The 27,688-nt window shown below is 40.5% G+C and overlaps 1 protein-coding gene across 2 annotated transcripts; it reads left to right on the top strand.

Annotated features, from left to right (window-relative positions):
- Positions 1-836: 836 nt before the first annotated feature.
- On the top strand, positions 837-27,688 carry fam131aa (family with sequence similarity 131 member Aa). Of its 2 annotated transcripts, none has more exons than XM_061979452.2 (5): positions 837-992; positions 15,785-15,890; positions 15,973-16,149; positions 26,649-26,783; positions 26,879-27,688. In XM_061979452.2, exons 2-5 carry the CDS (start codon positions 15,800-15,802, stop codon positions 27,298-27,300), a joined length of 825 nt encoding a protein of 274 aa, XP_061835436.2. In that variant the 5' UTR covers positions 837-992; positions 15,785-15,799; the 3' UTR covers positions 27,301-27,688. The 2 variants fall into 2 exon arrangements, with proteins under 2 accessions (XP_061835436.2, XP_061835435.2); XM_061979451.2 differs by lacking the exon at positions 837-992 and adding an exon at positions 15,115-15,721.

The raw sequence follows: 27,688 nt of genomic DNA, 5'->3' as shown, positions 1-27,688 counted from the left end.
TGATGTAATGTTCATAGACTGAGGCCGATCTGCACGCAAGCAAAAGTTCGACTCCAGGTGTCGTTGAGGAGGGAGGGAGGTCATAAGCGTCCATCACTGAGGAGTCCTCGGGGGTGTTTTCAGAACAGCCTGTTCCTGTTGTTCACGGCGTCAAGGCCATTCGAGGGAGTCAAATCGTAGATTAGGATGTTTGCTTTCCGCGAGCAGACAATACAATGACTTGTCTGTTCTATTCGTCCATGCTGGCTGCTCTCATATTCAATTCAATTTTCCTTTTCAGCAAGCTTCTCGATGATGTGATCCATCTTGCGATTCAGTTCAGAAATCGCCACAGTCTGTGATCCCACAGCCCGGCCCAAACCTTCCATTGCGACGAACAGCCTTTGGGCTCCTTGAGTGGCTGCCATCGTCTTAAAATAGGAGCGCAAGACAAGAACTAAAACATTACTACACACAGGAAAACAGCAAAAAAAACACCTCCAAAAAAGTCACGGCGTGATGTGACAGGTCGTGACAGTGCTTTGAGACAAGGGCAATAGTAATGCACGCTTGGTTATGGTTCAAATTCATATCCAACAACTTTTTATTGTCAATATCGGCTGCTGAGTTTCATTTTTTAATGTTGTCTGCTGGTGGTGTGCCTTAGCTCAAAAAAGGTTGGAAAAACACTGATATAGTGTATATGCATGTAAAGAAGAGCAGGATTTGAGGGGGGGTGACCCCGCCTTTTCCTCTCGTCACCCCCCCTTTTTCCTGCCTTGATGACGCTCACCATATCGGGAGACATTTGGGCAGCCAAGCAATCCATGGTGTCTCCTCCTCCTCCTCCTACTCCTCCTCCTCTCTGGCGGAGATCCGACACCGTAGTCGGCGGTGCGAAGATGCTCCCAGGCACGGCGTGACACCGGAGCTCCACCGCGGGCCAACGCAGCGGGAGGAGAAACGGCGTCCTATCGTTGCAATCTGTCTGTCGTGCGCATTATGACTTACAGGTAGGTGCTCCCTCATGACGTCGATGATGATATGGTGGTGGTGATGATGGTGGTGCTTTGGGAGGACGGGCGGTGCGGATCAAGGGGGGTTGCCATGCGGGGAAAACCTACAGCATCTCCATCCCCTGCATTGCTATTGTTGTTGAGAGATAATTGGCAGCCTTCGTCAATGGCTGACTGAGCCTGGCGGTACGTGAACGCACCATTTCCACCACACCGTCGGGCCCCTGCGGCTGCCTCCCTTCACGCCCACACAAGCTGCTTGAGCTCGGCTTGACTAGGAGGCTGGAGAGCCCACTTGTTGGTCCTCCACCGTCACCGTCTCCACCTGTGGGACGATAACGGACAACTCACTCAAACAGCAGCCTTCAGAGAATCGACACGTTCAAACGCGCTCGTTTTTTATTGGAACACATGCACCCTAAGGACACTTTATTAGGCACACCTGCACAGTGTAACGACTGAGATGCCTTTAGAGCAGGGGTGTCAAACGTACGGCTTGAGGGCCGGATCAGGCCCGCGGACAGGTTTTATCCTGCCCGCGGGATGAGTTTGCTAAGTATAAAAATTAACCTGAAATTTTTGAATGAAAGAAACTGCTGTTCTAAATGTGTCCACTGGATGTCGCATAGCCATTCTTTGTAGATGATGCTACATATGTACAAAAGAAACCACATGATGTTAGTACATCAGTCGAGGAAAATGATCAAACTACATAAACAAGGTCCGTGTACCTTCCGTTAATTCTATTTCCAATTCTGAAACGCACATCAAAAAACAAAATGAGGGCCATTTTTTGATTTTTATTATATATGGCAGATTTTTAAACAAACAAAAAAGGGTTGATTGTCATTAAAATATTGCCATGAAATTGGATTTTGTGCTGTTTCCCTTTTATGAATTTTTATTTTTCCAAATAAACACAAAAATCGAAGATATGTTCATCCAAAATGCAAAAATGCGTGTTAGCCTTTGTGATGACAAATTGAACCGGAAGCAGTATTTTAGGTCCGTGTACCTTCCGTTCATTCTATTTCCAATTCTTAAATGCAAATCAAAAAACTAATTTCGGGCCATTTTCTCTATTTTCATTTCTGAAACAAAAGTTGGACAACTATTTAATGACACTTTGTTTTAAAACGACAATAGGACTCCCGCTGAACAAAGGCGTTACCATCCATCCATCCATTTCTACCGCTTGTGTTAGCGTTATGCTAAAAACATGCTAAACGCAAAGGAAAAGGTAAAATACTGCTTCCGGTTCAATTTGTCATCACACAGATAACCACGCACTTTTGCATTTTGGATAAACATGAATTGGATTTTTGTGTTTATCTGGAAAAATGAAAATCCATAAATGGAAAACAGAACAAAATAAAAGTTTATGGCAATATTTGAATGAAAATCAACCCTTTTTTGTTTGTTTTTAAATCTGCCATTTATAGTAAAAAATCGAAAACGACCCTAATTTCGTTTTTTGATTTGCGTTTCGGAATTGGAAATAGAATGAACGGAAGGTACATGGACTTGTGTACCTTCCGTTCATTCTATTTCTAATTCTCTAATGCGAAAAACACATTTTGGGCCATTTTTTTCTATTTTCATTTCTGAAACAAAAATTGGACAACTATTTATCGACACTTTTTTCAAACAACCATAGGACTCCTGCTGAACAAAGGTGTTACCGTTGTGCTAAAAACATACTAAACACGAAGGAAAAGCTAATATACTGCTTACGGTTTAATTTGTCATCACACAGATAACCACGCATTTTTGCATTTGGGATTACCATGAATTGGAATTTTGTGTTTATCTGGAAAAATAAAAAATCATAAAAGGAAAACAGCACAAAATCAAATTTTATGGCAATATTTGAATGAAAACGAACCATTTTTTGTTTGTTTTCAAAACTACCATATATAATAAAAATCAAAAAACGGCCTTATCTTTGTTTTTTGATTTGCGTTTCAGAATTGGAAATAGAATGTTGTTTGGTCCGTGTACTTTCCGTACACGGACCAAACAACATACTGTAATTTGATTTTGATATACTTTTTATTTATCTTAATAGATTGAAAATGAACACCAATGAGTTGACTGATGAACATTATTTGTCGTTATTTATATTTTTTGAATAAATTATGTGATAAAGATAGAATGCTATTAACCGCAACATGTAAGTGTAAAAAAAAAAACCCAACAACATTATGATTTGTACATTTTCAGAATGTGCTTGTTCTATTTTTAAACAAAGAAAACAATCTGAAGTTGTCTTTATTGTTAAGTTATCGTGCCGTGATTTTACCACTCCGGCCCACTTGGGAGTAGATTTTTCTCCATGTGGCCCCCGATCTAAAATGAGTTTGACACCCCTGCTATAGAATGACATGAATGCTCACTTTTGAGATATCTACTGTATGTAACAAAGTGCGCACTACTTTTACCTGTAAAAAATGTCAATATAGGTGTGCTTAACGAATAACGTTATTATTGATCATGATTGCTTTAGATCACATGTGTCAAACACAAGGCCCGGGGGCTAGTTCTGGCCCGCCACATCATTCTATGTGGCCCGCGAAAGCCTGGAAAAAATGGGTTTCAATAAAATAATTTTTATTTTATTACATTTTTTTAACTAAATGCATTTGTTTTTTCAATTTTGACAGAAAAAAAAAATCATATTTTAAACTTTAATATTACCTGATCATGCCAATTATATTATTATATACTGTATTGCAAAACTATTTTTGTGAGATAAAAACAAATCGCTAAATATCTGCTTGTCACCTTTATTTATGATTTTAAAGCAAGTTATACATAAAAAAAATCTAATATACAAATGCATATGCATTTCGATTAATCATGATTAATCACAAGTTATTACCCGCATCTAAAAATGTAAATTAATTTAAGAAAATTACACTCTGAAAGCAACCATTACTGCAATGTGGCCTTCAATGAAAATTAGTTTGTTGATGTCATTGTTATTTTTTATAATCAATATAATTTACATAATATATAATACAATACATAATGTAATTTATTTTGTATGTTTGTTTTAAGTCATGCAGTGGCACCTATTCATCAATTATGTTCAATTATATTTTTCATCGTCATATTATATTCAAGAAATTATTCACACAATATAATAAACATCAACAATAATTCATGGTCAAATAAAATGTTATCATTATGATGTTGTTTATTGTATTATTTTATCATTAATCTAATTGTTTATTATAGTTCATATTTTATGATTAATTGTTTATTGTATAATATAAAATGAAAATAACAATAATTCGATTTCATAGTATAAACTACACAGCAGGGGTTTTAAAACTCGTTATGGCTATATTTAATAATATATGAAAATAAATGTAAAAGGATTTACCTCATGATATTATTACACAATTGCCCGTGCATTTGATTATACTTTTTACATACATAATTTAAAAAAATGGCATCCCAGAATTTTACTGTAATTTTTACAGTACATAAAGGGAAAAAAAACGACCCACTGTTTTTTTTAACGGTAAAATTGGCTGAGCTGCCAGTTTTTATAGTCAAATCTATTGTTATCTAGTGTACAATTTGATGGATACTTGCTTTAAAATCACAATTCAAACAAATAATTAAGTATTTATTTGTATTTTAACAAAAAATTCAATGAACAAATATGCAACATCTGTCAAAATGGAGACAGATAGAAAAATAAAGTACTTTGTTTCCGCATAGAAAATAATGTGGTGGGCCAGGTCTGGCCCCCGGGCCTTGAGTTTGACACCTGTGCTATATATACAGAATTTTTTTAATACAAGATTGATAAAATACTATTTAATATTTTTGAATATAATATAATTAATACTTTGATAAAGATATACGTTTTCCATTACTAATATTTTAAATATTTTCATTTAAAGACAATACAGTTTGTGTACGTTTTTTTGGAAATGATTTGCTTAAAATGATGTTACTTTCACTCGGAAAAAATAATTGCAATAATAACCTCCATCCATCCATCCATCCATCTTCTTCCGCTTATCCGAGGTCGGGTCGCGGGGGCAGCAGCCTAAGCAGGGAAGCCCAGACTTCCCTCTCCCCAGCCACTTCGTCCAGCTCCTCCCGGGGGATCCCGAGGCGTTCCCAGGCCAGCCGGGAGACATAGTCTTCCCAACGTGTCCTGGGTCTTCCTCGTGGTCTCCTACCGGTCGGACATGCCCTAAACACCTCCTTAGGGAGGCGCTCGGGTGGCATCCTGACCAGATGCCCGAACCACCTCATCTGGCTCCTCTCGATGTGGAGGAGCAGCGGCTTTACTTTGAGCTCCCCCCGGATGACAGAGCTTCTCACCCTATCTCTAAGGGAGAGCCCCGCCACCCGGCGGAGGAAACTCATTTCGGCCGTTTGTACCCGTGATCTTGTCCTTTCGGTCATAACCCAAAGTTCATGACCATAGGTGAGGATGGGAACGTAGATCGACCGGTAAATTGAGAGCTTTGCCTTCCGGCTCAGCTCCTTCTTCACCACAACGGATCGATACAGCGTACGCATTACTGAAGACGCCGCACCGATCCGCCTGTCGATCTCACGAGCCACTCTTCCCTCACTCGTGAACAAGACTCCGAGGTACTTGAACTCCTCCACTTGGGGCAAGATCTCCTCCCCAACCCGGAGATGGCACTCCACCCTTTTCCGGGCGAGAACCATGGACTCGGACTTGGAGGTGCTGATTCTCATCCCAGTCGCTTCACACTCAGCTGCGAACCGATCCAGTGAGAGCTGAAGATCCTGGCCAGATGAAGCCATCAGGACCAAATCATCTGCAAAAAGCAGAGACCTAATCCTGCAGCCACCAAACCGGATCCCCTCAACGCCTTGACTGCGCCTAGAAATTCTGTCCATAAAAGTTATGAACAGAATTGGTGACAAAGGGCGGCCTTGGCGGAGTCCAACCCTCACCGGAAACGTGTCCGACTTACTGCCGGCAATGCGAACCAAGCTCTGACACTGATCATACAGGGAACGGACCGCCACAATCAGACAGTCCGAAACCCCATACTCTCTGAGCACTTTCCCACAGGACTTCCCGAGGGACACGGTCGAATGCCTTCTCCAAGTCCACAAAGCACATGTAGACTGGTTGGGCAAACTCCCATGCACCCTCAAGGACCCTGCCGAGAGTATAGAGCTGGTCCACAGTTCCACGACCAGGACGAAAACCACACTGTTCCTCCTGAATCCGAGGTTCGACTATCCGGCGTAGCCTCCTCTCCAGTACACCTGAATAGACCTTACCGGGAAGGCTGAGGAGTGTGATCCCACGATAGTTAGAACACACCCTCCGGTTCCCCTTTTTAAAGAGAGGAACCACCACCCCGGTCTGCCAATCCAGAGGTACTGCCCCCGATGTCCACGCGATGCTGCAGAGTCTTGTCAACCAAGACAGCCCTACAGCATCCAGAGCCTTAAGGAACTCCGGGCGGATCTCATCCACCCCCGGGGCCTTGCCACCGAGGAGCTTTTTAACTACCTCAGCAACCTCAGCCCCAGAAATAGGAGAGCCCACCACAGATTCCCCAGGCACTGCTTCCTCATAGGAAGACGTGTTGGTGGGATTGAGGAGGTCTTCGAAGTATTCCCTCCACCGATCCACAACTTCCGCAGTCGAGGTCAGCAGAACACCATCCGCACCATACACGGTGTTGGTAGTGCACTGCTTCCCCTTCCTGAGGCGGCGGATGGTGGTCCAGAATCGCTTCGAAGCCGTCCGGAAATCGTTTTCCATGGCTTCCCCGAACTCCTCCCATGTCCGAGTTTTTGCCTCCGCGACCGCTGAAGCCGCACACCGCTTGGCCTGTCGGTACCTGTCCGCTGCCTCAGGAGTCCCATGAGCCAAAAGAACCCGATAGGACTCCTTCTTCAGCTTGACGGCATCCCTCACCGCCGGTGTCCACCAACGGGTTCTAGGATTACCGCCACGACAGGCACCAACTACCTTGCGGCCACAGCTCCAATCAGCCGCCTCGACAATAGAGGTGCGGAACATGGTCCACTCGGACTCAATGTCCAGCACCTCCCTCGTGACATGTTCAAAGTTCTTCCGGAGGTGGGAATTGAAACTCTCTCTGACAGGAGACTCTGCCAGACGTTCCCAGCAAACCCTCACAATGCGTTTGGGCCTGCCAGGTCTGTCCGGCATCCTCCCCCACCATCGCAGCCAACTCACCACCAGGTGGTGATCGGTAGAAAGCTCCGCCCCTCTCTTCACCCGAGTGTCCAAAACATGAGGCCGCAAATCCGATGACACAACTACAAAGTCGATCATAGAACTGCGGCCTAGGGTGTCCTGGTGCCAAGTGCACATATGGACACCCTTATGCTTGAACATGGTGTTCGTTATGGACAATCCGTGACGGGCACAAAAGTCCAATAACAAAACACCACTCGGGTTCAGATCCGGGCGGCCATTCTTCCCAATCACGCCTCTCCAGGTTTCACTGTCGTTGCCAATATGAGCGTTGAAGTCCCCCAGTAGAACGAGGGAATCACCCGGGGGAGCACTCTCAAGTACTCCCTCGAGTGAATCCAAAAAGGGTGGGTACTCTGAGCTGCTGTTTGGCGCGTAAGCGCAAACAACAGTCAGGACCCGTCCCCCCACCCGAAGGCGGAGGGAAGCTACCCTCTCGTCCACCGGGTTGAACTCCAACATGCAGGCTCTGAGCCGGGGGGCAACAAGAATTGCCACCCCAGCCCGTCGCCTCTCACTGCTGGCAACGCCAGAGTGGAAGAGAGTCCATCCCCTCTCGAGAGAACTGGTTCCAGAGCCCTTGCTGTGCGTCGAGGTGAGTCCGACTATATCCAACCGGAACTTCTCTACCTCGCGCACTAGCTCAGGCTCCTTCCCCCCCAGCGAGGTGACGTTCCACGTCCCAAGAGCTAGCTTCTGTAGCCGAGGATCGGACCGCCAAGTGCCCTGCCTTCGGCTACCGCCCAGCTCACATTGCACCCGACCTCTATGGCCCCTGCTATGGGTGGTGAGCCCATTGGAGGGGGGACCCACGTTGCCTCTTCGGGCTGTGCCCGGCCGGGCCCCATGGGGACAGGCCCGGCCACCAGGCGCTCGCCATCGTGCCCCAACTCCGGGCCTGGCTCCGGAGGGGGGCCCCGGTGACCCGCGTCCGGGCGAGGGAAATCTGAGTCTCGGTTCTTGCATTTCCATAGAAGTCTTCGAGCTGCTCTTTGTCTGATCCCTCACCTAGGACCTGTTTGTCTTGGGAGACCCTACCAGGGGGCATGGAAGCCCCCGGACAACATAGCTCCTAGGATCATTGGGACACGCAAACTCCTCTACCACGTTAAGGTGGCAGCTCAGAGAGGAGATATAATAATAAGATATAATAACCTCATTAAAACATAATAGCAAGTCATCTTAATATTTTTTGTAAAATCTAAAGACAGTACCGATTTTTGAAAAAAAGTTCATACGTCACTATTTCTTTGCCCAATCAATAGAAATAATAATAACATGAGAATATTTAATAACTAAGTCACAGGTAGAAAATGTCCCAAAAGTATATTTACTTTTCCTTAATTGAAATGTTAATATTTTCCATTTTAGGACAATTTGCTAAATTTTTGCAAATTTGTTCATATTACATTGTGGGCGTCCTTTTTTTTTTTTACTTCTCATAAGATACGGATATTGTAGCCATGACTACTGGCCGATACGATCCAATACGATATCAGCACAAATACAATAAATGTTTTATTGTTTTCTAGTTTGGAATGTTAGATCCGGACACCTTGATGAAATGATATGTTGTTGTGATCTTGTGGTCATATCTTGGATTCTTACACTTCTGAGTCTCATTTACTTGTAGTATTTATTTGTGCTAGGTGGATTTATGGCTCTTTGAAGGGAGTCGGATCTTGAGGAGCCGTTCAAAACACTGGCTCATTACTATAGTTCTTTTTTTGTAACTCTTTTTTTTTTTTGTATCAAGGAAACAATCATTGGTAGCAGTTATAACACAAGATGTGGATCAGAATAATTTAAATGTACACCAAAATTACTCTATTGGTGGCAATTATTCTGAAATATTGGCTATGTTTTTATTTTATTTATTTTTTCCTTCTTAACGTTCCCTATGCTTGTGACATCACCTAATAAACTTTGTACAGTACAGAAAAAACACACAAATAAGTAAATATAAAATGTATATACACTCCTCAACAGTATAAATACATTTGAATTTTTTTTTTTTACAACATAATACAAATGTGACTCTAACATTGTACAGTACTACCCTTGAACATACTTGAACTACTTTACAAAACAGAGCAATGAGCAGGAAAAGTCAATAAAAAAGATAAATATATATTTACTGTAACTATTTTTTTAAAATGTCTGCTACTTTTCCTTTGACTCTGAGTCATTCTCGAGTACAGCTGCTAGTCGAGTGTATGTGCATAAATAATGGCTCCCAAACGAATGGCTCTCATAGTTCACTCCGAAGAGCCTTTCAAAAGACTCGATTCATTCGTGAACCTCACATCTCTATTGCCCCAGTCAGGCAGTAATCTATTGTTAAAGGGGAATGTTGCCTATCGTTGCGCAATCCCTATATGAGACAAGCACACGTTTTTCTTTTTTTATGCATTATAACTCATAAAGAAACATGAGCAAAAGTCAGCCAACAATAGAGCCAATGGGAGTGGCTCTATTCTGCCTATCAGGTGCTCTAAAAAGCATCCAAAAAACCTCCATCAAGGTTTTATTAGACATGCTGTGGGTATACAGTACAGGCCAAAAGTTTGGACACACCTTCTCATTCAACGTATTTTCCTTATTTTCATGACTATTTACATTGTAAATTGTCACTGAAGGCATCAAAACTATGAATGAACAAATGTGGAGTTATGTACTTAACAAAAAAAGGTGAAATAACTGAAACCATGTTTTATATTCTAGTTTCTTCAAAATAGCCACCCTTTGCTCTGATTACGGCTTAACACTCTTGGCATTTTCTCGATGAACTTCAGGAGGTAGTCACCTGAAATGGGTTTCACTTCACAGGTGTGCCTTATCAGGGTTGATTAGTGGAATTTCTTGCTTTATCAATGGGGTTGGGACCACCTGTTGTGTTGTGAATGAGAAGGTGTGTCCAAACTTTTGGCCTGTACTGTACATGTAATATAGTAACAGGCACACGCACAATAACATGTAAGATAATGTTGACCATAAAAGAGTGGAAGTGTCAGGCGTCACATGTTCGGTTGTTTCCTTAGTTTATGCTTATTTCCTGTTTAGCGCTCTTATTTTGGTTCACTTTCCTGCATGTCTCCCTGAGCGCTCTTTCCCTGTTTGGCAGCCTGGCCACCCCTGGTCATGGTTGCAATCTAACTGGCTGCTATTTATGCCTGCCTCGCCCTCCGGTCAGGGCTGGAGGATTGTTTCCACGTTGCTGACTTGTTTTGCTGTATGCTACTTTTTTGCTTTCGTGCACTTTCCTACTGCAATTCTTTGTGCTTACGATAATTACAAGACCCTTACCTGCGCGTCACCCTCCTGTCTCCGGCATTTGGGGTCACAACTACCACAGCCATGCGAGTATGTTGCAGGAAGTGGAGAATGACAAACTTTTTTCCCTATAGTAGCAATAATTGTTTATTTTATACAGAAGAATAGTTCAAAACCAACTGTCAATTATCCATCTTAATTGCAAAATCTTATATGCAAACTATAACTACCATATTTTTCGGACCATAGGGAGCACCGGATTAAAAGGCGCACTGCAGATGAGTGGGTCTATTCAGGTCTACTTTCATACAAAAGGCGCACCGGATTATAAGGCGCATTAAAGGGGTCATATTTTTTTTTTTTCTAAATGTAAAACACTTCCTTGTGGTCTACATAACATGTGATGGTGGTTCTTTGGTCAAAATGTTGCAAAGATTATGTTTTACAGATTTCATGGGGCGGGATAGCTCGGTTGGTCGAGCGGCCGTACCAGCAACTTGAGGGTTGCAGGTTCAATCCCCGCTTCCGCCATCCTAGTCACTGCTGTTGTGTCCTTGGGCAAGACACTTTACCCACCTGCTCCCAGTGCCACCCACACTGGTTTAAATGTAACTTAGATATTGGGTTTCACTATGTAAAGTGCTTTGAGTCACTAGAGAAAAGCTCTATATAAATATAATTCACTTCACTTCACAGATCATCTTCAAGCCACTTTCTGACAGTCGCTTCAGGATGCACCATTTTGTAGGCGGCCCTATTTACGTGGCTCACCTCCCGCAGCATCTTCTCCCCGTCATCTTTGTTGTAGCGGTGTAGCGTGCAAGGACGGGAGTGGAAGAAGTGTTAAAAAATGGAGCTAACTGTTTTAATGACATTCAGACTTTACTTAAATCAACAACTGAGCAGCATCTCCTCATCCGTGGCTCACTAGTGCAACAACAACGCCGGAAATGTGTCAGTGAAAAACCGTCCGACCGGAACTCTCTAATAACTAAAGTTCCTTGGGTGAATAATGTAAACTCACTACACCGGTATGTTTTAGCGCTTGCATGGCGAGTCTACTGACAGATAGAAGTAAGAACTTTACACTACTTTATAATAGAAATGGCAACAGCAGAGGATGAATGTCCCATAACAAGAAGATAGTGAAAAAGAAGAAGCTTATCAACTATGGTGATGGCATGGAATACAAAGGCGGACGCGCGCAAATTTTCAGGACTTATGCAGATCCCAAATACAGATCACCAGGTACCAGAAGGTAAGAAACGTTGCTTTTGCATAATATTCCAAGACAAAACGCCAGATAATATGTCTACTAATAGGTGCCATTTTGCAATCCTTATACACAAACCATAGTAATACTTGTACGTTGAAGCACAATTCGTCTGTCTATGGTAGCCGTAAGTATTGCTTCCACAATCCATCAGGCGGTGCGGCTTCATAGCTTACCAAAGTCGTACTAAAACATTTTGACAGATTTTTGAGGGCCGTGTGTAATGTTCTATATTTTCAATGGAACATATAACGTTTTGGTGTTGTTTACTGGCCTCATCTTGCAGTCTACACGTATCTCTTATGTGTGACTGCCATCTACTGGTCACACTTATCATTACACCATGTACAAAATAAAAAAGCTTTGAGGTTGGTAAGCACAACCGGACTTATTCCGTACATTAAGCGCACCGGTTTATAAGGCGCACTGTAATTTTTTTAGGATTTTAAGTGCGCTTTATAGTCCGAAAAATACGTTACATGAAACATTTTTTGGAAAAATTCCACGAACACTTTAAAGCGATCGATGACGAGAAAAGAACAGATTTTGAACTGCAATGATATGAACTAAATCCCAGTAATAGAATGGAGGTGGAGTTGCAGCATACGCGAAGAAGGACTTGCACTACACGGTGCTAAAAAACATGTCATTTGCTATGTATACAATTTTTAGATTGTATAACAATCGAAATATGTCATGAATAAAGGACAAATATATTGATCACTTGTGTATAATGAGGATCTCAGTCAAGTATTGAAAGGTTTGAGGACTGGATTAAGGCAACTTTTACTGACATCAATCAAAATGATTCATTTTCATTTGTGGTGACTTCAACATCGACCTCTTGAACCCTAATAAGCAAAAGACCACTGATGACTTCACAGACTCTACGTACAGCTTGAATTAATATCCCCTAACCACAAGGCCAAGCAGAATCACAGGACACAGAGCTACGCTTATCCATAATATATTTACCAGTGACTTTGATGATAAAACTACAAGCGGATTGTTAATAACTGACATCAGTGAAATCTAATCCATTATTATTATCATTATTATCATCTGCCAGTTTTCACGATCCATGAAGGAAACTACAAAAAGAGGAACATTGACGACAAAAATTAATTTCAAAGACTACTCTCAGAGGAAAACATGATTGCCTTGAAGAATGATCGGAGAGAACAACATTGGCACAATGTGTACGGTGAAAATGATGTAAATAAGGCAATTTCTTTAATACAAAGCCCAATACCAGTGAAGTTGGCACGTTGTGTAAATGGTAAATAAAAACAGAATACAATGATTTGCAAATCCTTTTCAACTTATATTCAATTGAATAGACCGCAAAGACAAGATATTTAACGTTGGAAATGAGAAAGGTTGTTATTTTTTGCAAATATTTGCTCATTTGGAATTTGATGCCTGCAACATGTTTAAAAAAAGCTGGCACAAGTGGCAAAAAAGACTGAGAAAGTTGAGGAATGTTCATCAAACACTTATTTGGAACATACCACAGGTGAACAGGCTAATTGGGAACAGGTGGGTGCCATGATTGGGTATAAAAACAGCTTCCATGAAATGCTCAGTCATTCACAAACAAGGATGGGGCGAGGGTCACCACTTTGTCAACAAATGAGTGAGCAAATTGTCAAACAGTTTAAGAACAACATTTCTCAACGAGCTATTGCAAGGAATTTAGGGATTTCACCATCTATGGTCCGTAATATCATCAAAAGTTTCAGATAATCTGGAGAAATTACTGCACGTAAGCGGCAAGGCTGAAAACCAATATTGAATGCCTACGACCGTCGATCCCTCAGGCGGTGCTGCATCAAAAAGTGAAATCAGTGTGTAAAAGATTTCACCACGTGGGCTCAGGAACACTTCAGAAGACCACTGTCGATATCTACAGTTCGTCGCTACATTTGTAAATGCAAATTAAACTGTACTATGCAAAGCGAAAGCCATTTATCAACAACACCCAGAAACGCCGCCGGTTTTGCTGGGTCCAAGCTCATCTAAGATGGACTGATGCAAAGTGGAAAAGTGTTCTGTGATCTGTAGTCCACATTTCAAATTGTTTTTATAAACTGTGGACATCGTGTCCTCCGGACCAAAGAGGAAAAGAACCATCAGGACTGTTACAGGCGCAAAGTTCAAACGCCAGCATCTGTGATGGTATGGGGGTGTATTAGTGCCCAAGGCATGGGTAACTTACACATCTGTGAAGGCACCATTAATGCTGAAAGGTACATACAGGGTTTGAAGCAACATATGTTGCCATCCAAGCAACGTCTTTTTCATGGACGCCCCTGCTTATTTCAGCAAGACAATGCCAAGCCACATTCTGCACGTGTTACAACAGCGTGGCTTCATAGTAAAAGAGTGTGGGTACTAGACTGACCTGCCTGTAGTCCAGACCTGTCTCCCATTGAAAATGTGTGGTGCATTATGAAGCCTATAATACGACAATGGAGACCCTGGACTGTTGAACAACTTAAGCTGTACATCAAGCAAGAACGGGTAAGAATTCCACCTGAAAAGCTTAAAAAATTGGTCTCCTCAGTTCCCAATTGTTTACTGAGTGTTGTTCAAAGGAAAGGTCATGTAACACATTGGTAAAAATGCTAAATAACTAAAGTCATGCGATTTCCGATAACATTATCTAACTGACACGTACCAAAAATGTAAAAAATGTAGGTTTGCATTATAACATTTTATATGCTTTTGAATCCTATTTTTTACACAAATACGGCCTCAAGGCGTCTCTCTCCTGACATCTTGTCATTGAATAGACTAATTGTAATTCCATTATTTCTAGAGATGTCCGATAATATCGGCCTGACGATATTATCGGCCGATAAATGCTTTAAAATGTAATATCGGAAATTATCGGTGTATTTTTTTAAATTATCGGTATCGTTTTTTAATTTTTTTATTAAATCAACATAAAAAACACAAGATACACTTACAATTAGTGCACCAACCTAAAAAACCTCCCCCCCCCCATTTACACTCATTCACACTCATTCACACAAAAGGGTTGTTTCTTTCTGTTATTAATATTCTGGTTCCTACATTATATATCAATATATATCAATACAGTCTGCAAGGGATACAGTCCGTAAGCACACATGATTGTGCGTGCTGCTGGTCCACCAATAGTACTAACCTTTAACAGTTAATTTTACTCATTTTCATTAATTACTAGTTTCTATGTAACTGTTTTTATATTGTTTTACTTTCTTTTTTATTCAAGAAAATGTTTTTAATTTATTTATCTTATTTCGATAATTTTTTAAAAAAGTACCTTATCTTCACCATACCTGGTTGTCCAAATTAGGCATAATAATGTGTTAATTCCACGACTGTATATATCGGTTGATATCGGTATCGGTTGATATCGGTATCGGTAATTAAAGAGTTGGACAATATCGGAATATCGGATATCGGCAAAAAGCCATTATCGGACATCCCTAATTATTTCCTAACGTGGAGAACCGGTAGCTTTCCAAGAGTTTAGTACTTGTGTTTTGTCAAAGGTCACCATGAGTATTGGGAGCTTAGTGGTCCACAGGTGTTGCACAGATAACCATGGAACTTCTTAGTGTGTTGCTTTCGGGGGCACTATCACTTTTAATAGGGCTTAGCAGCTATGGGGTGGGCCTGAGCTGCTTAGTCACACGCCATATGTTTGTCATGGAGACATGGAGCAGACGCTGAGCCTCACCTCCCTCAACTCTGGCCTTTGGGGCCCATTTTTCGCTGGCTTAACATGGCTCCAGCATCTGTGCTGCAAATGTAGGGCATGGCCGTCCGCCTTCCTCCCTGCACGCTGCTGTTAAACAGCGAGCTGTTAGTGTTGCTGAGACGCTGCTGGTGTCGGCCATGAGGCGCAGGTCCAGGAGTAGAGAAGGAAGGCAGGAGGACGAGGAGGTAAAACGTCGGTATTCTTTTGCAGCCTTCAATGCACTCACTCCAAATTATCCGATCTTGCAGGTGAAATTTGAGGAAATGATTCCGAAGTCGGGAAAATCTCCGGCAGACTCGCGGAAAAGTGTTGGCATCCACGAGTTTGCAGCGCTGGCCAGGTCGTCCCTGAACGGTAAAGGTTGGAAGCGATGTCACCTTTCTCTCCGGCTGACTTCAGCGGAGGGATTTCCTGTCTCCTGCGTGTGTTTACGCAGGCATCTCTCAGGCTGTCAGGGACCATGTGACCAAGCCCACCTCCCTGGCCCAGGGCCGGGTAGCCCACCTCATCGAGTGGAAAGGTTGGCCCAAACCTGTGGAGCCTCCTCAGGCCGCACACTTCAACTCTTACTGCCATCTGACTGAAGGGGAGAAGGAGGCGCGCTTCGCTGCAGGTACACTTTATGCCTTGTTGTTGTTGTTGTTGTTGTTGTTGTTGTTGTGCTAAACTAATAATGTCAAAAATGTTTACTTTATTGTGTGATGACTGTGCCATAAATTCTACCCTTAGTTACAATAATATGCTTATTCAGTATTATGATATTAATTAAATGTGTTTCTTTGTTTTTAGTTTTTCCCCTAATCATTATTGTTAGTTATTATTATTATTATTATTATTATTATTATTGTCATTGTTATTTATATTTATTCAAATGCATGTATATACATATTTTATTACCATCACACCACATTAATTATAATAACTACCGTATTTTTCGGACTATAAGTCGCAGTTTTTTTCATAGTTTGGCCGGGCTCCAGTGCGATTTATATATGTTTTTTCCTTGTTTATTATGCATTTTCAGCAGGTGCGACTTATACTCCGGTGCGACTTATACTCCGAAAAATACGGTAATAATAATGTGATACAGTAATTAAATGTTCTCAATTGATGTTCTGTTTGATTGCATACTTATTTAAAATTGATATTAATACTTAAATATATTTATATAATAATACGTACTAATATTACTATTATCATTATTAATTTATTTATTCAAATGTGTTTAATTAAATTTATGCATCATTCCACTAACAAATATTCTCAATCAACATTCTGTTTGATTGTATAATTATGTCAAATTATTTATAATAAACAAATATGATAAGCATAATAATATTAACTGTTGATATTAGTATTATTAATGTATTTATTTTAAATATTTAGTTACATTTTCTATCATCAAATGACATTTAGTTTATAGAAAATGTAAATAAATTGTTCAAATGTAATATATTAATGTCAATATTTTGTTTAGTTGCATAATTGTATATAATTTCTTATTACTATAATTATTATTTCATTTTGATCAAATCTGTTCATCCAGTTTCTTATAAATCGTTTAAAATGCATTTAAAAAAACAATCTGAATCCATTGTAAACATTCCTGTATTTTTTGTTTGTAATTAAAAATAACAATGATTAAATATTCCTAAAATAACGTATTTTAGTTTTTTTTTTAAAGTAATTTGAATAAATAAACTACATTGCAATAGATGAACTAATTAAAATGATAAAATGCTACTACTAATTAACTACTATTATTAATACTATGACTGTGACGACCGGGGCGCATGGTGATGCGGGGTTTCGTTCTCCCAGGATGCAACGGACTTCGGACACAGCGTGAAGGTAAAATAAATGATTTATTTACCGGACTAAATTATACTGGAACAAAGAAAAAGGGTGCTCATAGCACATAAGGCAAAAACTAAAAGAGCTAGCACGGGAGCTAGAAGGTAAAAAACAAAGGAATTTAGCGTGGAAGCTAACAGGTACAGAGCCAGAACAAAAGTCGTCAACTGTTGCATGAAAACAAACTCAGGTGTACAAAACAGGTACTCAAGGAGTCCAAAACTAACCAAAAACACAAGTATCTTGAAAACGTAAATAAAAAATATGATCCGGGCAGCGGATCACAACAATGACTTCTAATAATATTAATAAAAAATAAGTAATTGGTAATAATTATACAAATATATGACATGTTAATGTCATTACTACATTTACAAATAATAAATGTTGCTAACTAAAAAATACATACGTATATAAACATATGTATAATATAATATAATAATATAATATAATGTATAGTATAATAAATATAATATATATATACTTTTTCAATTTGCCTTTTTTTTTTTTTTTTTTTTAAGTGTAATTATGGTGCTTGTGAGCATACATTATTTGCATAGTTTCTCATGATTCCAGCATGATCATGTACATTTCTACATGAGTGATTTTGGTGGAGAATTACTGCGTGAAACTACAGTAGCTGCAATGCTGTGATTGTGTGCGTGCACGTGCTTCCTTAGCTTACTTAGCCCGGTTTAGCTCCGGCATCAACTGGCACCCTACCGCCTTCTGTCAAGCCACCTAATCCTCCTAAAAGTCCTCTCCCGTCTCCTGGGAGATGACGGCTGGTCGTGTTCTATAGCAGATGGTGGAACCACTTGATTGGCCGCCTTCCTCTTGTTGTTTCGCTGTGACTCATCCTCGACGCTGACGTTAGACGGTTAGTTTGATCACAGCAGACAACATGAAGGAGCGAGAAAAGCCTCATCAATAAAAGGACTTATGCCATCCTGTCCATCCATACTGAACAACATACACAACTAGATGAGGCAATTCCTGAAGAAATTGCGTGTGAATGCTCCGATGCTGAATTCGAACTGAAGTGCTGACAGAATGTAGTATGAATGTAAGAATAGTTTGAATGTTGGAATGGTTTGAATGTTAAAAAGTTTGAATTTCCAGGAAAAATGGAATTTGGTTTGGAATTTGGTAGAGTGTTAGTTTGAATGTCCAGGATGAGTGGAATGCGTTGATGTTGGAATGGTTTGAATAGGCTGAAAATTGTGAGAATTGTGCAACTTGGAAAAATGCCCCATTCATTTCAATGGGGACTTCCTGGAATTTTGGGAAAAGCGGGATTTTAAAAAAATGATTAGAAGCATGAATGTCCTGAATGAGCGGAATTGGTTGGTGTTGGAATTGTTTAAATCGATCAAGAAATGTTGAAGTAGTAACAGTTTTTTAATTGGAAAAAAATGGTATTTCGGAATTTCGGGGGAAACCGGGAAATTTTCAAGTTCTTAAACAAACTTTTTTTGTTGTCCTGACTAAGAAGAATGTTTTGACAGTGGAACTGTTGAAATGGGTTGAAAAATGTGAAAGGAGTCATTGCAATAAAAAAAAGTTGGGAATAATGTTTGGAAAAAAATAGGAATTCCTGGAAATTTGTTCAATGTTCGAATTTCCAGGATGCATTAAATGTGTTGAATCGGTTGAAAAATGTGGGGATTGTGGAAGTTTGAAAAATTGATAATTCATTTTGAATGAGGAACATGTCCCTAAAGACTGGGAATTCTAGGAAATCAGGGGATTTTTCTTCTATAACTGTTGAACATTCCTGAACAGGTTGAATATTTTGAAGTTGGAACGGTTTGAATCGGATATAAAATGTGGGAGTTGTGGAACTTCAAAAAATGTCCCATTCATTTCAATGGGAATCTCATGGAAATTTGGGATTTTCGGGAAAAGCGGGAAATTTTTTGAAAATGCTAAAAAAAAATGAATATTCTAAATGGTTGGTGTTGGAATTTTTCAAATTGGTCAAGAAATGTTGAAGTAGTAACATTTTTAATTGACAAATGGTGTTACGGAATTCCTGGAATTTCAGGAAAACCGGGAATTTTTCGAGTTCAAAAAACAACTTTGTTTTTTATCCTGATCAAGAGGGATGTTTGGATGATGGAACGTTTGAAGAGGGTTGAAATATGTGGAAGGAGTAGTCGAAAAGGGTCAAAAAAGGGTTTGAAAAAAACGGGAATTCTGGGAATTCCTGGAATTTTTTGGAACTTGGAAAAATGATAGTTTGAATTTCCAGGATGAGTGGAATATGTTGAAGGTGGAATGCTTTTAAATCGGTTGAAAAATGTGGAAATGGTGGAAGTTTGAAAAATGGACAATTCATTTTGAATGTCCCGGAAAACCTGGAATTCTGAGAAATCTGGGAATTTTTTTGAATTTGTCATGGGAAAGCCCGCGATTCCCGAATAGGCTGAACAGTTTGAAGTTGGAACGGTTTGAATCGGATGAAAAATGTGGAAGGTAGAGCGCGCCAAAATTTGGAGAAGTAGAAGAAGAATAAATAGATGAATTTCAGCATTCACATAATAAATATGTTGTTTGTCCTTTTCCTTCATTGAAAATATGATTCATTTATTTGAACATTGTTGTCCTCAGAAGAATATCCCTTTTTTTTTTAGATGCAAATGGGATGCTGATCCTGGGCTGATTGTGTTGTGCCATGTGTTTGTGGAATGGTTCTTGGGTCACTGTTTCTCAAATAGTGGGGGAGATTTTCATTATTTGCGTCCACACTCTTGTACTCATGTTAGAACGATACACACGCCTGCAGCTAGAGGGCAGCAGTGCTCAATCTAATCAACGGGCTCCTTGTTTTACCCGGTAGAGGTTGTAAGTACACAAGAACACAGGTGCACAACGTAAAGATCTGTCGATCCATCGGACATTTTCATGAAAAAATATTTGCCATGCTGTTGTCGATTTATGTCACAGATCCCGTCTGACTGAAACTGTTCATTTTTGCTCAACCGGTTGACAAGCGGCGAGCAACTAATTGTGTATTTCAAGAAACAGTGTTGAGCCACTCCCATAATGTAATAATAGTCACCTCCATTACGGTATATAAACTCAATTTCTTAGTATCTTAAGTATAACTAGAACATTTTGATGAGCCTGCTATCTGTGCCCTGGACCTCTGGTCCGGGTGTTGCAGGAAGCTGCCGTACTTTGCAGATGGTGCCGGTTGTCTGAATCCGAGAGTTTTAGGTGTAACTGTACAAAATGAGCTACACAGATAGCCTATAACGTTTGCATGCTTACAGTAAAATGATAACATTTAGCATGTGTGCAAACGTTAGCAAGACAACAGTTAGCACGTTTCATATACCAAGGTATATGACTCAAAGCTGCGAAAGTAGAGAAAAAAAGTGTACAATTAGATGGAAAAACTTAGCATGCTTAAAATTAGCTTGTCAGAATGCTATTGTTTGCATGCTAAGAGTTAACAAATGTCACATACCAGGTTATATGACTGGTGTAAACGTTTGCAAAACTAGCTCAAAAAGTTAGCATGCTAACAGTTAGCTTTTGTCACATACCAAGTTATATGACACTTAGGTGTATGGCTGGGGAATTGGAGAAAAAACATGTAAAAATAATCATCCTGGAAATTCGAACTATCATTTTTCCAAGTTCCAAAAAATTCCAGGAATTCCCAAAATTCCGTTTTTTTTCAAACCCTTTTTTGACCCTTTTCGACTACTCCTTCCACATTTTTCAACCCTCTTCAAACGTTCCACCATCCAAACATCTCTCTTGATCAGGACAAAAAACAAAGTTGTTTTTTGAACTCGAAAAATTCCAGGTTTTCACAAAATTCCAGGAATTCCGTAATACCATTTCTCAATTAAAAATGTTACTACTTCAACATTTCTCGACCGATTTGAAAAATTCCAACATCAACCATTTAGAATATTATTTTTTTTAGCATTTTCAAAAAAATTCCCGCTTTTCCCGAAATTCCCAAATTTTCATGAGATTCCCATTGAAATGAATGGGACATTTTTTGAAGTTCCACAACAGCCACATTTTTTATCCGATTCAAACCGTTCCAACTTCAAAACATTCAACCTGTTCAGGAATGTTCAACAGTTATAAAAAAAAAAAAAAATCCCCTGATTTCCTAGAATTCCCAGTCTTTAGGGACATGTTCCTCATTCAAAATGAATTATCCATTTTTCAAACTTCCACAATTCCCACATTTTTCAACCGATTCAAACCATTCCACCTTCAACACATTCAATTCATCCTGGAAATTAGCCCTTTAATGTTATTTTATTTATTTGTTTATTTGACAGGGACAGAACATTTAAGCATTACTACTCGTAGGAAACCCATGTCAAAGTACATAAGACTTCTAGCCACAGGCTAATTTGCAACCATTGTCCCTGGTTAGGCTTTTTTTTTAAAAAGTTGAGAAAAGTGTAAAACACATAGAAGATTAAGACAAGTACAAAATAAAAAATACATAAAAAATAATTGGCCCTATTTGTCTGTACTACACCCAATTCTAGTGCTCACACTTCTGATTGTCCTTGAGCCACTTTTTCAGTTTTGTGGAGAAAAGTTTCATATCCGACCCGTGACTTTAACTCCAGTGGCAAAGAGTTCCACAGATGTGAGGCCTTCACTGAGAACGCAGACTGACCCAGAAAGGTCCGGCAACTTTTCACTCTGCAGCTCCCACCGACTGCTAACGTTAGCATGCTAACAGTTAAGAGCTGTCACATACCGTGTTAAATGACTGTAGGTTAAACGGTTGCAAAATTAGCTCAAAAAGCTAACACTTTAATGTTAGCATACCAGCATGCTAACATAAACATGCTAACGGTTAGCATGTGACACATACCAAGTTAAATGAAGAGGGTACCACACCTGTGTGTGTGTGTGTGTGTGTGTGTGACTATCAGTGGCACTTTAACTTTTTTTTGTTTTTTAACTTATATGAATGTAAGGTATATGGCTGTGTAATTAGAGAAAAAAACCTAGAGTTAGCAAAAAAAATTGCTCTTTAGTGTTAGCGTACCCCCATCGGCGTGAACGAGACCTTTCCGACGGTATAACATATATGGGGGTTCTTTGGCCGGAACTATAATAATAATACAAGTTGAAGTATGAGTACCGTATTTTTCGGACTATAAGTCGCAGTTTTTTTCATAGTTAGAAATTATTAACACATTACCGTAAAATATCAAATAATATTATTTAGCTCATTCACGTAAGAGACTAGACGTATAAGATTTCATGGGATTTAGCGATTAGGAGTGACAGATTTTTTGGTAAACGTATAGCATGTTCTATATGTTATAGTTATTTGAATGACTCTTACCATAATATGTTACGTTAACATACCAGGCACGTTCTCAGTTGGTTATTTATGCCTCATATAACGTACACTTATTCAGCCTGTTGTTCACTATTCTTTATTTATTTTAAATTGCCTTTCAAATGTCTATTCTTGGTGTTGGGTTTTATCAAATACATTTCCCCAAAAAATGCGACTTATACTCCAGTGCGACTTATATATGTTTTTTTCCTTCTTTATTATGCATTTTCGGCCGGTGCGACTTATACTCCGAAGCGACTTATACTCCGGAGCGACTTATACTCCGAAAAATACGGTAATAATAATATGGGCTGCTTGCATTGCAGCAGGCCCATAATTATCAAGTATCACTGGAGGACGAGGCTAAACATGTTAAAGGCATCCTAATACCTAGGCTAACTGCTAAGCTATCTTTAAACAACACAAAGGAGTAAGTGCTTGGTAAAGACGAAGAAGTGTAGATGGAACCACGTTACAGAAGAAAGCAAGCAGATATTAACAGGAAATTAAAACAAAGATTATGAAGAGTTAGAGAACTAATTGTTGGTGTGTCAGCAGTGTCACAGTCAGTACACGACACGTAAGAGGGCGGATCCATCTGTAAATTGGTGGTGTTGATACCAGAGTAGCAGTGTATGATCGATACAAAAAGGTAATTAGATATATATTTTTTCTCAACAATTTTGTTGTCGTTTTTGTTAATGTTTACAAACTCAGGGAATAAATCCTTAGACACTTTGAGGGAAAACTTTGTTTGTGTATGTAATAAAGAGAACAAGGAACTAGTTTAAAGTGGTGTTGATATCGTTACATTGTTAATAGCACTCGCCATAAATACAATAACATTTTTTACAGGCTATTCTGAATGTTTCTGGGCCGGGTTTGGTTTTGGAAATGTATTATTATTGTATTATTGTGTATTATTTTGTTGGACTGATTGATAAAAAAACAACAACAAAAAAACCCAAAACATTTTTCAGGTAATACATGTGATCGGTATTGGTATCAGCCAATCTCACTCATGGATGATCGTAATGGGCAGCATGAAACCCTGTTCGGAACATTCCTACTATAAATATAAAAAATAATGATCAGGTAGGGATGTGAATCTTCCCATGCCTAAAAAAAAAAATAGCTTTGAAAATCTATTCTTAAAAACAAAAACAAGTTTTTTCACGATTGATTTTTTTAAATTCTGGAAACATTTTTGTAATTTTTTTCATTTGTATCAATTTTCGGAAAATGGTGAAACAAGTCAGAACCTGAATAAATAAGAACCGCGTGAATTGTGTGAATACATTTTTTTCCCCCGCACCCCTATTCTCAAGTTCTCAGTAGCCGAGTCATACCAAAGTCTATAAAAATGGGACCCGTTACCTCCCTGCTTGGCATTCAGCATCAAGGGTTGGAATTGGGGGTTAAATCACCAAAAGGATTCCCGGGCGCGGCCACCGCTGCTGCCCACTGCTCCCCTCACCTCCCAGGGGGTGATCAAGGGTGATGGGTCAAATGCAGACAATAATTTCGCCACACCTAGTGTGTGTTTGACAATCATTGGCACTCTAACTTTTACTTTTTCCACATGGTTTATTATGTTACAGCCTAATTACGCAATTGAATAAATTACATTTTTTCCATAAAATTCTACACATGATACCCCATCATGACAATGGGGGAAAAGTTTTTTTTAATAAAACTTTTGGCAAATATATTGAAAAAAAAAAGAAAAGGAAATCACATGTACATAAGTATACACAGCCTTTGCCATTAAGATGAAATGTGAGATCAACTGATCATCCTTGAGCTGTTCCTACAGCTTAATTGGAGTCCCTCTGTAGTAAATTCAGTTGATCGGACATAGTGTTGTACGGTATACCGGTACTAGTATAGTATCGCCACATCCCACCTCCCCGGATTGTAATTAATCAAATGTAAATAATCAAATATATATACTTGTTCTTATGCTTTCTGAGCTCACTATGTTCTCCGCTCGCTGTACATATCCTACCAAGTCAGACCTACACTGTTTCAATGTCCATTTCTCAGATGATATTATTGTTGATGACTGAAGTGCTGATATCAACCAAACCTAAACACCCCCGTCCCAACCCCCTCCACATCCCACCCCCCGGATTGTAAATAATGTAAATAATTCAATGTATATACTCTGATGATTAACTTGTGTGATGACTGTATTATGATGATAGTATATATTTATACCATGAATTGATTAACATGGACCCAGACTTAAACAAGTTGAAAAACTTATTCGGGTGTTACCATTTAGTGGTCAATTGTACGGAATATGTACTGTACTGTGTAATCTACTAATAAAAGTCTCAATCAATCAATCAATCGCGGTACTAATGAATCAAAAACGGTACTATGCTCTGTTTGAAAAGTACCGGTTCCCCCGCCATCACGTCATGACATTGCTGGTTTTACGAGCAGAGGAGCATGTTCGGCAGTGCACAATCACGGAGTACTTACAAGCAGACACAGTGTGTAGACAGAAAAGGGAGAATGGATGCATTTTGGCCTAAAAACTAAAGATAAAGGTGAAGTTATAACACTGAATCGCCCTCAGGAAGAGGTGCTTTAAGACATGGCTAGCTACCTAGCGGCTAACGTCCATCCGCAGTCGGCAGTGTTTTAGCTACTTCTAAATCACTAATCCTCGCCTCCATGGCGACAAATAAAGTAAGTTTCTTACAAGTATCATCCCTGCAGGACGAGGAATAGCTAAACGTGCTTCACTACACACCGGCGTCACCGCTAACAAAAGCTAGCGCGTCTGAATGTAAACAAACACCATGGGTGGATCTACAACTGACATCCACTATAATGATACCAAGTACAGGAGCGTATCTAGTCGATACTACGGTACTATGATTACGCCTTAGAGATGTCCGATAATGGCTTTTTTGACGATATCCGATATTCTGATATTGTCCAACTCTTAATTACCGATTCCGATATCAACTGATACCGATATATGTATACAGTCCTGGAATTAACACATTATTATGCCTAATTTTGTTGTGATGCCCCGCTGGATGCATTAAACAATGTAACAAGGTTTTTCAAAATAAATCAACTCAAGTTATGGAAAAAAGTGCCAACACAGGCACTGCCATATCTACTATTGAAGTCACAAAGTGCTTTTTTTTTTAACATGCCTCAAAACAGCAGCTTGGAATTTGGGACATGAGCATGAGGAGGTTGAGGTGGGAGGGGGGGGGGGGGGCGTTTGGTGGTAGCGGGGGGTGTATATTGTAGCGTCCCGGAAGAGTTAGTGCTGCAAGGGGTTCTGGGTATTTGTTCTGTTGTGTTTATGGTGTGTTACGGTGCGTATGTTCTCCCGAAATGTGCTTGTCATTCTTGTTTGGTGTGGGTTCACAGTGTGGCGCATATTTGTAACAATGTTAAAGTTGTTTATACGGCCACCCTCAGTGTGACCTGTATGGCTGTTGACCAAGTATAAATTGCATTCACTTGTGTGTGTGAAAAGCCGTGGATATTATGTGATTGGGCCGGCACGCAAAGACAGTGCCTTTAAGGCACGCCCCCAATATTGTTGTCTGGGTGGAAATCGGGAGAAATTTGGGAGAATGGTTGCCCCGGGAGATTTTAGGGAGGGGCACTGAAATTCGAGAGTCTCCGGAGAAAATCGGGATGGTTGGCAAGTATGACTGGGAGACGCAACTGCTCTGTACTTCTCCCTACGTCCGTGTACCACTCCGTAAAGCGGCGTTTTAAAAAGTCATACATTTTACTTTTTGAAACCGATACCGAAAATTTCCGATATTACATTTTAAAGCATTTATCGGCCGATAATATCGGCAGTCCGATATAATCGGACATCTCTATTACGCCTGTAATTTTATCGTCACAATATTTTTTCCTCATTTGTGAAGGAGTGGCCGAGCAGTTCGCCATCGCCGAGGCTAAACTCCGAGCCTGGGCTTCCGTGGATGACGACGAGGAGGACGACTCCAACGACGAAGACACCCACGCCAAACCGGGGACTATCCCCAGTCAGAGCACGTCAGGTATCCAACGATGCGTCCGTTCCACCGCGTCGCTCCCCTCCGTTCATCTGTCCGTCATTCCACGCAGGTGTTCTGACTCTCTGCTCCTCCCTCAGTCGCCGGCGCATCCCAGCCTACTTCCGGAGCGCCGTGCCGCGGTGACACCAGCGAGACTCCGCCCCCGGAGAGCCCCGGCGCCGGGTCCCGAAGCGACGTCCCCTCTCCCCTGCAGAGCGAACGCGCCATGCCCGGGGGGGACTGTCCTGAGACCCCCGTGAAGGAGCACGGCGAGGTGTTTGTCCACCACAAGCCCGAGTGGAGGCCTCGGGGGCGGAGCAGCCGCTTCGACTCCTGCTACTCCACGTCCCACTCGGAGTCTCCGGGAGAGGAAGAGGAGGAGGACGAGGACGTGTTCCAGGAGGTGCGGGCGTGGCACTCCAGAGGCTTCTTGTCCGACCGGGCCTCGTCTGGGGTGGCGTCCTTTGACGAGGAGGACGAAGATGAGGAGAAAAAGGAAGATAAAGAATATTTGATGTGATGTGTTGTCCATGTTCATGTCTTTGATTGTGGATATGACATCATCTGTTCCGTGTGCCCCCCCTCCCCCCTCCCACGGGAGACTGTGTCCAGGCGGATTGTAAAGCTGACTGAGTTTTGTACATTTTCTTTTTGTCAAGTGTTGCTATGGCGTCATTTTTTTCTATGGATGTTTTGTAGTGTTGTTTCCTGGGGGGTCATGCCCATGTGTTGATACTGAATGTCTCGCAAGTCACCCCTCACGTTTTTTTGCCCCCCATTTCCTCAAGGGTCAACAGTCGACAAATCAAACTTTCGATTTACCGTCCACTGAAAATTACGCATTCAAGTGTGTAGCAAGGCAATTGTGTCGCGCACGAGTGCTGCGTTTCATTGAGGGGAAACATGAA

This window comes from Nerophis lumbriciformis, linkage group LG19 (assembly GCF_033978685.3).
Source record: "Nerophis lumbriciformis linkage group LG19, RoL_Nlum_v2.1, whole genome shotgun sequence".
In the NCBI taxonomy this organism is placed as follows: domain Eukaryota; kingdom Metazoa; phylum Chordata; class Actinopteri; order Syngnathiformes; family Syngnathidae; genus Nerophis; species Nerophis lumbriciformis.
This window is presented reverse-complemented; position numbering and strand designations above follow the sequence as displayed.